Genomic DNA, 11,586 nt, shown 5'->3' with positions numbered 1-11,586 from the left:
GAAAGACAGAGAGAGACAGAGAGATAGAAAGTGAGAAATCATGCCCCAGGGGGGATGACCATGCTGCAATCCCTTCTCCTCCATTCTCCTCTTGGGATCTTGGGCACGCACGCACATGCGCTTGGCGTGAGTTTAAGCCACCGGGTCCAGGACTCAAACCGCAGTTAGCTACATGGGAGTTCAGCAAACATAGCCATTACGCTAACTGCTGGTCCCTAGGCAACAGCATTTTGTATTTATAATCCTGTGAAGGGTTGCCACTATGGAAGGGAATCTAAAAAAAAAATAAGACAAAGTCAAAAGAGAGCTACTTCTGAAATAGTGAAGGGATTGAGGCTTTCAACAGCCCCTTTTCCTGCTTTTCCTTCTCCATTCTTACTCAGTGGGAATACCAGAGAGGATCTGACTCCATGACACTTTGGTCAAATTCGAAGACCTGCATGGCTACCGACTAGATTGGTACAGTTTTTATTTATAAGCCTTGTAGGACCATACATGGATTCAAAAAACAAAAACAAAAACAGAAACAAACAAACAAAAAAAACAAAAAGACAAAAAAAAAAAAAAGCCTTTATTCTTCATTGTAAAAGTAGGCCATTAAAAGGCTTGAGTGACCTGCTTGTCACAGCTGGAGTAAGGCTCAAGAGACATCATCTCAAGGAAAAAGGAAAGTCTCAGCAGGAGAATGGAGGAGAAGGGATTACAGGGTGGCCATCTCTCTGGGGGAAGGGGTGACTTCTTGCTTTCTCTCTGTCTCTCTGGCAAGCATGTACCCTATAGCAAAAATCTCTCAAAAATCTCTCAATTTTATTGAGAGAAACAGTGCCCAGGTTTCTAAACCTAGAGGTGCCTCAGCCTGCCAGCCAGAAGGGTTTCTTTCTTTCTTTTTTTTTCTTTTTTTAATTTACATTTGTTATTATTAGTTTACATTTAATTACATTATTTGGATTATAAAGAGACTTTACCCAGCATGATATACATCTGAGTCCAACCCAGTTGAAAATATTATATATGTCCTCATCAACAGATATTAAACTATATCTGTGTCCCACAAATGTCTTACCTCTCTATACATGGATTTTTTTAAATGACATTTTTATTTGTTTGCAAAAGTATGCAAATTATCTCCAGATTGTTTTTTTTAATGTTCTTGAAGCTCGACTAGCATTAGGAATAGAACAATTTTGTTCCTTGCCTTTGACTTTATAGTCTACAAATGACCATTTTTCTGAACAATCATCCATCTTACTGTGACAAAGAGAAGGGCCATTTGGATTCTCACAAAGAGAGATTTCATCTTGCCATGTAGGTTGTGATTTTCCAAGAGAAAATCCCCTGGAATCTTAAATGGAAATGCCTGCCAGATGATATTCATATCCTTTACACTAAGGAATAAGATTTCCCTGTTGGGTCAGCATTTAAAGCACACTTCTGGTCAAATTGAGGCAAATGTGGTACCTGAAGGTCAGGTCACCTAGCTGGTTACTTCTACACTGATGATCTGCATAAACTGGAAGCCCCCTGACATCCTCAGAAGAGACTACCTTGTTCACCAGGAGCCGTCCATGACACACCAGATAACCACATTTGCAAGTGGGTTTTCTTGGAAATGAGTGTGGGGAATCAGTGATACCGCATTTACTTTATTTTCACAAGGTCATTTGAGGAAACTCAAATACCAGTTATATCACCATCAGGAGTGACAAGGAAAAATTAAATACTCTAATGTAATCCTGGGGCTACCAACAGTGATGTGAACGTTGGCAAAACTATGCATTCCTATAAATGCTACTCAGAGAGTTCAAAATGAGAAACACTGTGACACTTGAAACTAGGGTTTCCAGACTGTCAATTGCTTCCATGGTGCCTCCAGAAAGGGCTGCCAAACAGTCATAGGATTTCTCAAGTAGGGCTAATTTAATGTTTGGCCCAGAAATCATGCCTTTATGTTGAGAAATGGAAATCCAGGTTTTATTTTGACTATTTGGTTTCACTGAGAGCACTGCAACTGATGGGCTATTTCTTATCACTCCAGCAACTGAAAAAAGAATGACTTACTTCAGATTCTTGCTATTTTTAATGTGATATGTAAACAACAAAATTTTATTTCTGATAAGCAATTTCAAAATACTTTTCTTTTGTGTATGTGTTTGAAGATATTTGAACAGTTTGTCAAGACAAGAATAAAAGAAGAATACAAGGAAAAGAAAAGTAAACTGCTGCTAGCCAAAGAAGAATTTAAAAAACTTCTGGAGGAATCAAAACTGTCACCCAGGTATGGAGTGAGAAATATGCCAGGTGATTTCTAGGGCCAGGAACTTACCAATTATTATAAGAAGACTTTTAAAGTTTATTCATTTATTTATTCTGTGAGAGACATACACATAGAGTTAGAGAGAGACAGGCATCTCCAACTGGTTCTTAGTCTCAGCCAGCCCAGATCACAGGCACATGTTTGAGTGTCCATCATGCTCAGGGAGGTCCCAGGATGTGAATCCAGGACATTTCTCATGCAGGTCCGGTTGTATTACCACTATGCCACTCACTGTCCCCCATCAGAGGACTCTTAATCTTCAATTTTGTTAAATCATGTAACTCAACTTTCCATAGAAACCAAAAGTATTAACTTTAAAGACCTATTAGAGAGAGAAACCTGGCTCTTCTATTGTGTTACCAATTCCAAACTTCTAAACTTTCCCTTCATAATCAGCGCAACAAATAGGCTACTTGACCATTAAATGTACTACAATCATTTTATTCCCACCTTTTATGCTTTTCAAGATCTCAGCAGCTCTGACTCCATAGTCTAAATAACTAACCAAATAGGCAAGCACTACTGCTATGAGGTATAATTTCTGATCTATTAATTGAGGAGTAAAAATGCATAACAAGCCACAAACAGTAACAATAGCAAAATGCCTGCAACCAATTCTTTTGGTTCTAGATGTTTTAGCAGGTGACCTGAGTGTCAAGTGAAGATTTGACACATCAGAGCAAAGTCTGACACAAAATTTGACACACTGCCCAAAAATCCCAGGGGGAGAATAGAGGAGAAGGTATTTCAGCATGGCCATCGCCCCTGGTGAGGGGTGTAATTTCTTACTTTCCCTCTCATTGTCTTTCTCTGTGTCTCTCTCCAGCAAGCAAACATGCCCTGTGGAAAAAAACATTAAAAAAAGAAAAAAACAGGGATTAGAAAAATACATGAAAAACTTTTTTTAAAAAATTAGCTTTAGTTGATTTATAAAAACTAATAAACATGTAATATTTTTAACTATGAAATTGTAAAATTTTTATTTATTTATTTTATTCATTTTTTAGAGGTTTTTGCCACAGAATATGTGTGCTCCCTGGAGAGAGAGATAGACAAGACAGTGAAAGGGAAAGTGAGAAATCACCCCCCTAAGGGAGATAGCCACGCTGCAATTACTTCTCTTCCATTATCCTTCTGAGATCTTGGACATGTACACACATGCACCCAGTGTGTTTCAAGCCATTGTGTCTGAGACTTGAACTGCAGTTGGGTCGGATAACAATAGTGGTTTTCCCCAATAGCTTTTATAGGTATAAAAATTATTGATTTTAATGTATTTTTATTTTATATTGGAACTCGAAGCAGTATTTTTAATATAGGCATTAATTAATGTTTTCCGTGAAGACATACGCTTTAATCATTTGATCTGGGCGACCTAAGTTAACATTGGTTACTCAATCCTTATAAAACTTCAGCCATTCTAAGGACAGATCCTTTCTGTATGGGAAAAAATTAGTATGAATTATCCTCATCACAAAATGCTAGTTTAGACAATCAAATATGTGTCCAGTCATTTGTAAATCGTAATTTTCTATAGTTTAAGCCATTATGAAATGCTGAGTTCTAGACATAGCTTAGCCGTGTATGCCCATGAAGTGGCTGTGGAATGAGGCAGAGAAGCCTAAGATTAAGGAAATACGTTCTAGAAACAACTTCTGCCCTTTTCCCCCAACCCTTATCTCATAGTTGGACTCTGTTCCTTCTTAGCCCTAGAAATGGGGTAAGATATTAGACCTCCGTGTACTTCAGTGTCCTCACCTGAATGGAAGGGTGACCACATTGACTTCAGAAATAGACTTGGAGGATGACAGGAGGTGCTGCATAAAGGCAGGTCAGAGGTGCTCAGTAAATGATAGCTAGTGGCATTGCTATTATTGCTGTTATTATTAAAGACATTTAGCTAATGTTCTCTGTCTATCCATTGATAAGCCAATATTATTTCCCTTCTTGTGAATATATTATGAAGACAAGGAATTATTCACAATATTCAGAATATATTCAGCAGTTAGAAAAAGAGTAGTGAGAAAGAGGAGGAAAATGAGTGATAACAATCAGAAGAGTTAGAGAGCTGGCCCTGTAGGGCAGTGGTTAAACATTGAGTATTGGAAACTGGATACCATATAGATAACTGTATTTAAATTCTGGTCCTAGCATCTTGAAAAATACTCCAGGAATGTATGCATATATATCCCAAATCCTGACGGGAGGAAAAAGGCTCGCAGTGTGACCACAACTCTAGCAAATAAATAAAATAAAATAATTTAAGTGTCTGCTATTTTTGAAACTTGAACTTGTGATTGTTACTTTTATAATTATAATAAAACTTTATGATTTAAAAATAGCTAATATGCAACATGTTCAAGAACATTTTCAGATTTTCTTTCTACTGTTTCACAGACATCCTACTATAATAAAATATGCACAAACTACTACTAGGTAACCAGGTGAGTTTAAATGCTGCCCACTTTGAGCATCTCTAGAAGCAGTCTCTTGGATCTTCAGAGCACCCTGCAGTCATCCAAGCTGATCCTGATCATTCATCTCAAGTTCTCTCCTGAGAAGCCTATGGAAACACTTCTAGGCAGCTCAGACCTGTGCATCTCTCAGGAACTTGGCTATCAGAAGAGCCACTGACTTCTGAGTGAAGCAAGCCAGGTTATGAAGGAGAGACATTGTATGTCTCCACTTAATATATACCAAGTGTCCATACTCTATGACCGAAACTGAATGACTAAAGGATATAGAAACATAGTAAATGGTTATGAATACTGGAAGTGAGGGAAGAGAGTGAGTGAAGGAGCAGAGTTTGAGGAAGGACATTAAGTAGAGAAATAGAGAGGCAAAGTATTAATGGGACAAAGAAACGGGGTATTATCTGTTGAAGATAACATTATAGTATTATTAACTGGACTAGTGAGAAATGTACACATGTTGGAATATTCACATTGCAAGCTAAATAACATGATTGGATGTATAAAATAACTTGAAATAAAATTTTTTTTTAAGTTTAAAATAAAAAAAAAAGGAGCCCCTGAGGAATCCTCTGCATTGTAGGAGCCTGTTATCACATAGACAATCTGGTGCTCCTTCATGAATGCCACATGCCACAGTTCCCATCTCCTTTAGCTGCGGGCTAGCCTTGAGTTGCCCATCACCAGAGGGAAAGTGGAAAGGCTTTGTCAATGACTCATGGCTTTCTCAGGCTTACTTGACAGTCAACCAGTTTCAGCAGAAAAGCCAGGGCTGTTCCCTCAGCATGGCTCAAGGACCACAGAATTTTAATTCTCCCCCTTTTAGGGACTCTTCTTTTCAGAGATGCTCAGAATAAGTCCTGTCTAGAAGGTATCCCTGCCCAGGCCTTAACTGAAAATGCTTAGGCTTCTATCTAGACAGGAGAAGGAAGTAAGAAGTCCTACATGATCCTGATCATTTTCTTTTCACATGCAGGTCAGCAGTAGAAGTGGAAGGAAGCTTGTCAGCCATGTCTCACAATTGTTAAATCACTAAAGGAAGGAAGGAAAGAGGGAGGGGGGAAGAAAAGGAGAAAAGAAGAAAGGAAGGAAGGAGTATAGGAAGGAAGAGGAAAGCCAGAGAGAAGTGCTTTTCTTTCAGTGTATAAACAAGAACCCCGCAGACTACAAACGTGAAAATAGCAGCTTCATGAGGAACGACTGTGACTAATTGTTTAGCAACAATGAAGATGAGTCTACTAATTATTCGTCCTGTCTTCTAAAAGCCATGTCTGTATAATTGTGTGTTCATAAAAAAGCTATTAAGTTAAAATAATTTAATACAATAAGTAAATGTCTAAAAAAACTAAAGTAAAATTCTCTGTAAAGAGAAATGGAGAGAATAATAAGAATCTCCTAGAAAAAGAATAAGCTCATTTTTCATGCATTCTCGGGTGCCTCCTCTAGGTTGACTCCTGTGCCACAGGGAGGACCCCAGGCTGGGAAACAGGCCAGAAATATGTCTGTCACTGAGACGAGTGGACACGTCTGCACATGCCAGCTTCTCTCAGTTGCTCAGCTGCTGTCATTATCCCTGGCTTCAAGTTCAAGCCTGGGAGAACAGGAAGTCATGGGTGTCTGCCACTTACAAAGGTTGCATTTGTTACTGCAAAGGCTCAACCACTCTTTGCTTTTCGAACTGCCCCACACCCGTGAAAATGGCCTGACGAGCTAGTCTGGACTCATTCCAGTTTTCTTACAAGGAATTTTCTGGCTTGGCAATTATAGATCCACTATCAGTATTGGAGTGCTCATTACACACTGGCCATGGGCTAAATATTTAACAATTTCAATGGAGAACAAAGCAGATAATGGTGCATCTATTCAAGTGGGGAGAATCAAATCCAATTGCATAATGAGTGTTTAACTAGATCACAACTATGGCAAGGGCCCTGAAGGAGCAATTCACAGCACTCTGAGCTTCTATTGAATAGAGCCAATTTCCCAAAGAAAGCACTATGTGTAATGATGAGTCAGAACTAACAAGGTGAAGAAATAAGGGAAGGGTGTATCAGGCAGAGGGAACAGCATATGCAAAGACCTGTGGCAACTAAGAACATGGTAGGAGATGGAACCAGCAGTTGGCATAATGGTTATGTTGCTGGACTCCCATGTAGTCAACCGTGGTTCAAGTCCTGGACCTGGTGGCTTAAACTCACGTTGGGCACGTGTGCGTGTGTACATGCCCAAGATCCTGAGAGGAGAAGGGAGGAGAAGAAAAGATTGCAGCATGGCCATCCCCCCAGGGGGTAATTTCTTGCTTTCTGTCTCTCTGTCTTTCTCTGTCTTTCCAGTGAGCACATGCACCCTATAGCAAAAACATCTCAAAAAAAAAAAAAAAAAAAAAAAGAAGAAGAACATGATAGGAGTAAAGAACAGATGGAAAAAGACCCATTGTCCTAAGAAGTTATGGGAGGTGTGTGGTTAGATAAGGATAAAGAGGTAGGTGAGGATGAGCTCATTTGCAGAGACCTGTTAGTGTAGAGTTAAGGGGGATCTACAAGGTAAGTTGAGTCAGACCCTGTAGGACCTTAGTTGTGAGTGACACTCAGTAAAGGGAGCAGTGCCAAAGGCAGAGCCATTCACTTCTACCTATCTCTCACCACGTCCTTTGTCCCACAACCAGCAGTTCAGCCTAATGGGAGGGGCCTTCAGCCATCTCAAGAAATGGTGCTTTGTAACTTTTAGGGAAACCAGAACTCGGTCTCAGGGAAAGTGTCTTAGAAAGTTCTTTCTTTTTCAGGACTACATTTAAGGAGTTTGCTGAGAAATATGGCCGGGATCAGAGGTTTCGACTTGTTCAAAAAAGGAAGGACCAGGAGCATTTTTTCAATCAATTCATACTTATTCTGAAGAAACGGGACAAGGAAAATAGAATAAGACTACGGAAAATGAGATGAGTTTATGAAAAATGCAATAAGACACATGGTTCAGTGCTGAGCACACCAGAGCAAGGGAGATCACCTGGTGGGGACAGCACTCAAAATTCAAGCGTGTAGCCTCTGCACAATGGAGTCAGGGGTCTACGGGGCGCTGTGGGGTTTTCGTTCTCAGAGGATTACTGTTTCATATTGAAGCTCTCTCTTTTGTACAATGTTCAGAGTTTGATGCATTTCTAATTGCCATGATACGTCGATCCCTTAATTGTCTTAATTATGCAAATTACTTGTAATATACACAAATTATAAATCCACTGCAGGTTTGTAACTAAGCAGAAACAAGAACCATCTATAACAATCTCAAAGCATTTTCATCACTTAAGACAATTACCTAAAACTTTTCTGAAAACCTTTGTGAGTTACTTCATTTTTCCAAGATTTCCATGGTGTTAGGGAATTCCTTACTCAAGTGTCCCTAGGTCTCGGTCTCGTTTTTCTGAGTAGTAGCAATAGGGTATTCATCATTAATCATAGTGACAACTGTGAATAGCCTGCACATGGACCATGGATCACTTGCAGGTGTCTAGGGAGGATTACTCATTCTTTTAAGAGAGGCATCCAGGACTGGAGAGGGGAGCCACCCTGGTTGTCAGAGGTCCTTACTTACAAAAGAATTATTTTGTACAAAGTCATCACGTTAATATTTGAGTTATTTTTCTTGTATGCCCAGAGTTTGCATGAGATTTTTCTCATCATCTTTGTATTAAAAATTTTAAATTTTTTTAATTAATAAATATTTTAAACCAGTGTGCTTTCGTGGCTGAGACTTTCAACATAATCTTAAGCGATAAAATTGCTTCAACTAAAGATGCTCAAGTTCCAAAAACTCAGGGAAAAAGTATGATTACACACAAGGCCTGTGTAAGTATGGCTCAAACAAAATCTTACTTCTCAATAGACTTACTACTAATGGGTGATACAATGTTTGGTAAGCCTTTATTTAATGAATTGTATTACTTAAACTATTGAACATTCATTTATTCATTTCAAGATTTATGAAGTCTCTGCTCATATATAACATCTTTGTCCCTTAGGAAATAATGGCAAAACCTCCTGACCTATCTTCTCTTTAGTTAGTCTTTATAAGACGACTTCTGCCACATGTATTAGAAAGTGTTCAGGCAAGGTAGGATTCACTCTTCACCTGGTATGCACTAGTCTTAACACTTGTATTGTGACCATATCACCTTCAATGTCAGGTGATTGTGTGGGTTCCACATTGCTCAGGTTCAGGCCGTTTTGGGTGCAAGATGTTCTCCCACCTGAACTTGACCCAGGGGAGTTAAAAGTATCCAAGGCAGAGTTTCAGGAGCCAGATTCGGAGAAGCAGTGACAATTGTGGGGCAGTTGGGATTCAATAAGGAAAGAGAAACTGCCCTGTAATTTGAAAAGGTATATTTTTAATGGAATTAATTAGTAATGTAACAGGTAATTGGAGTCATGGGGTTAGTAAGTGCAGATAGCTGTGAAAAATGTAGGAATAACAGAAGAAATGAGTAACTACCATGTGTAGGTCTTGAAGAAAGTATCCAAGGAAAAGGCCTCCCCCATCAGGGTTGATATTCACATCTACTGGAGAAGGCGTAACTGTGGTTCAGGGAATGGGAAAGTCACTGTGGTGCTGTGCTGGTGGAACTTGCTAGAAATTCATCACCTGAGGACTGAGAAAAGCCATTTATGTGGTGATGTCTTAGGTACACTCTATCAAAAGCATGAAAGATGTTAATGTGAGGGAAAGTTGCTGGCCAGTGAGTGCTTTTGGCTGCAGAGTCCTCAGGAGCAGAACTGGAGAGGCAACCTGGGTTGCAGGAGCTGGGAGAGAGGAGCTTCTGGGAAACCCTGGAGTTTTGCATGAAGGCCATGCAGTTCCTTGCCATCAACTGTATGCATTTGAAGAGCCACTGCTGACTTTTATCTTACCCTAGTAGACTGACAGCCTGACTATGGAATAGCAAATGACTGCAACCTGAATTGCCAATCTGGAATTGTTACCAGATCCACCCAACATAAAATTGCATATGCAAGTTACACTTAATTTAAAGTAGAAATAATATAGGTAAGACTGAGCCCAAGCAGATCTGGAAAGTGCCAACTCATATCCCCTGATACCTGCTCTTCTTGCTAAGAGTCCTCTCTCTCCATGCCACCTCTGTATCTGTTGAGCTCCGTATTATCTGCTAACAAAAAAGGAAAAGGTGCAGCCCAGGATTGAACTAAAATCTATGCTTCTATTGGCTTCACCACAGCCTCCCTCAGGAGTGGCCCTGAAGGCAATAGTAAAGGGGCATCTATCAGTGAGAGCACCTGAAGACCATAGAAAATGACACTTCTGTAAACTGTCATCCTTTCTGTGAAAGGAAGATTCTGATTTATGGGCTGGGATTAATGATGTGGCTCACTGGTCAGGGATTTGAAAGTACCGCATTGGAAGATCTATAATGAAAAAATCTAAGGTGGAATTGGAAAGAGAATGGAATGAGAAAATATTTATGTCCTATGCACTTAAAGTAGTCCATTTCACAAAATGCCCCAAATATAGGGTGAATGTGATGAATGGTCTATGACATTGGCCAGCATCTTTCCCTCACTCCCTTGAGTCTTGCTCAGAGGACCAACATCAAAGTGACTGTGATGTGAGACATGCAGAGTATGCATGAGTTTAATAACACTGCTCATCAAGACTGGTGTAGCTACTGCCACTATATAGCATCTTTTCCAGGTCAATCGCGTGGAATTCTCTCACTAATAAGATAGCAATTTCTCTTCACAAAAATACCTCTCTCAGAGGCAGATTTTCCACCCTGCTTGAAGGGCCCCATGATCACAATCCATATTGTTAAAGAATGACATATTCATCACCATAGCTTCACATATAATATATTCTTTGACCATGAGCTTCATTTTAAAGGACAGGGTTGCAAAGATGAGTTCATGGCCACTGAAGTCACTTGTATTCCCCATATACTTTCTCCATCACCCAGAAACAGTCTGTTTGAGGAAGTCTGGAAGGGACTTTTGAGTGCCTAGACACATAGTCATCAAGTCAGCAAGCATCCTGTGAGGTTAACAAGTATCCTATAGATATGGTACATGCATTAGACCAGTAGCCTACACATGGAGGTGTCTCCTCTGGAGTCATGGTGCATAACTCCAGTCACTAAAAAGTGAAATAAGAGTGGTCCTTCTCATTATACTCAATAACACAGTTTTACTTCCATCCCCACAACCCTGGGTATAGTGAGTTTGAAGACCCTGTTGGCCAAGGACAGAATCCAACCAATGTCTTCATTCTGTTAAACTGTAGGCTGTGATTGCTTCCTGGATATTTAGGGCACTGAGGCAATAGGTGGAGAAGGTGATCACTTTGCTGGCTGGGACAAGTTATTGCAATTATTCTGCCTTAATAAGGACAACAAGGATTGTCCCGAACATCAAATATTTGCTAGGTATCTTTTGTATCACTCTTGTACGTATCACTTGTCATCAGGAAGCTCATCAACTCCAAGTCAGAACTAGCAAAGAGTTAGGATCCATGGGGAAGAAAGTTTGGATCCACATGCCATGTAAACAGCCACTTTGCAGTGTTGAAGGAGAGTGAAAGGAGATTGCAATGGTTATGAATTATTGCCTTAGCTCCTGTTCCAGAAATACAGCCTAAGCAGCTGCATTTCTGCATTACTTATTTCTCCCCCTCCATTTTATCCTATTATCTCATGTGTCAGTGCTATTGCTTTGGGTTTCTGATGGGTGATTGTCTACATCAGCCTCACCTTACAGTGACTTGGCAACTACTTGGATTTCCTCCTGTGTTGAGGCCTCACAT

General features: G+C 39.8%; 1 protein-coding gene across 1 annotated transcript in view; it reads left to right on the top strand.

The window, feature by feature from the left end:
* Positions 1-8,483, top strand: part of TCERG1L (transcription elongation regulator 1 like) — a 249,209-nt gene extending 240,726 nt beyond the window's left edge. The window contains exons 14-15 of the mRNA XM_006146995.2: positions 2,157-2,275; positions 7,568-8,483. Coding sequence (XP_006147057.1) covers positions 2,157-2,275; positions 7,568-7,724 — 276 coding nt within the window. The 3' untranslated portion in view covers positions 7,725-8,483. The remainder of the gene's footprint in view (positions 1-2,156; positions 2,276-7,567) is intronic.
* Positions 8,484-11,586: the final 3,103 nt, after the last annotated feature.

Source organism: Tupaia chinensis, unplaced genomic scaffold (assembly GCF_000334495.1).
Source record: "Tupaia chinensis unplaced genomic scaffold, TupChi_1.0 Scaffold000197_1, whole genome shotgun sequence".
In the NCBI taxonomy this organism is placed as follows: Eukaryota; Metazoa; Chordata; class Mammalia; order Scandentia; family Tupaiidae; genus Tupaia; species Tupaia belangeri.
Note: the sequence above shows the minus strand (reverse complement) of the source record. Positions and strands in the feature narration are given on the sequence as shown.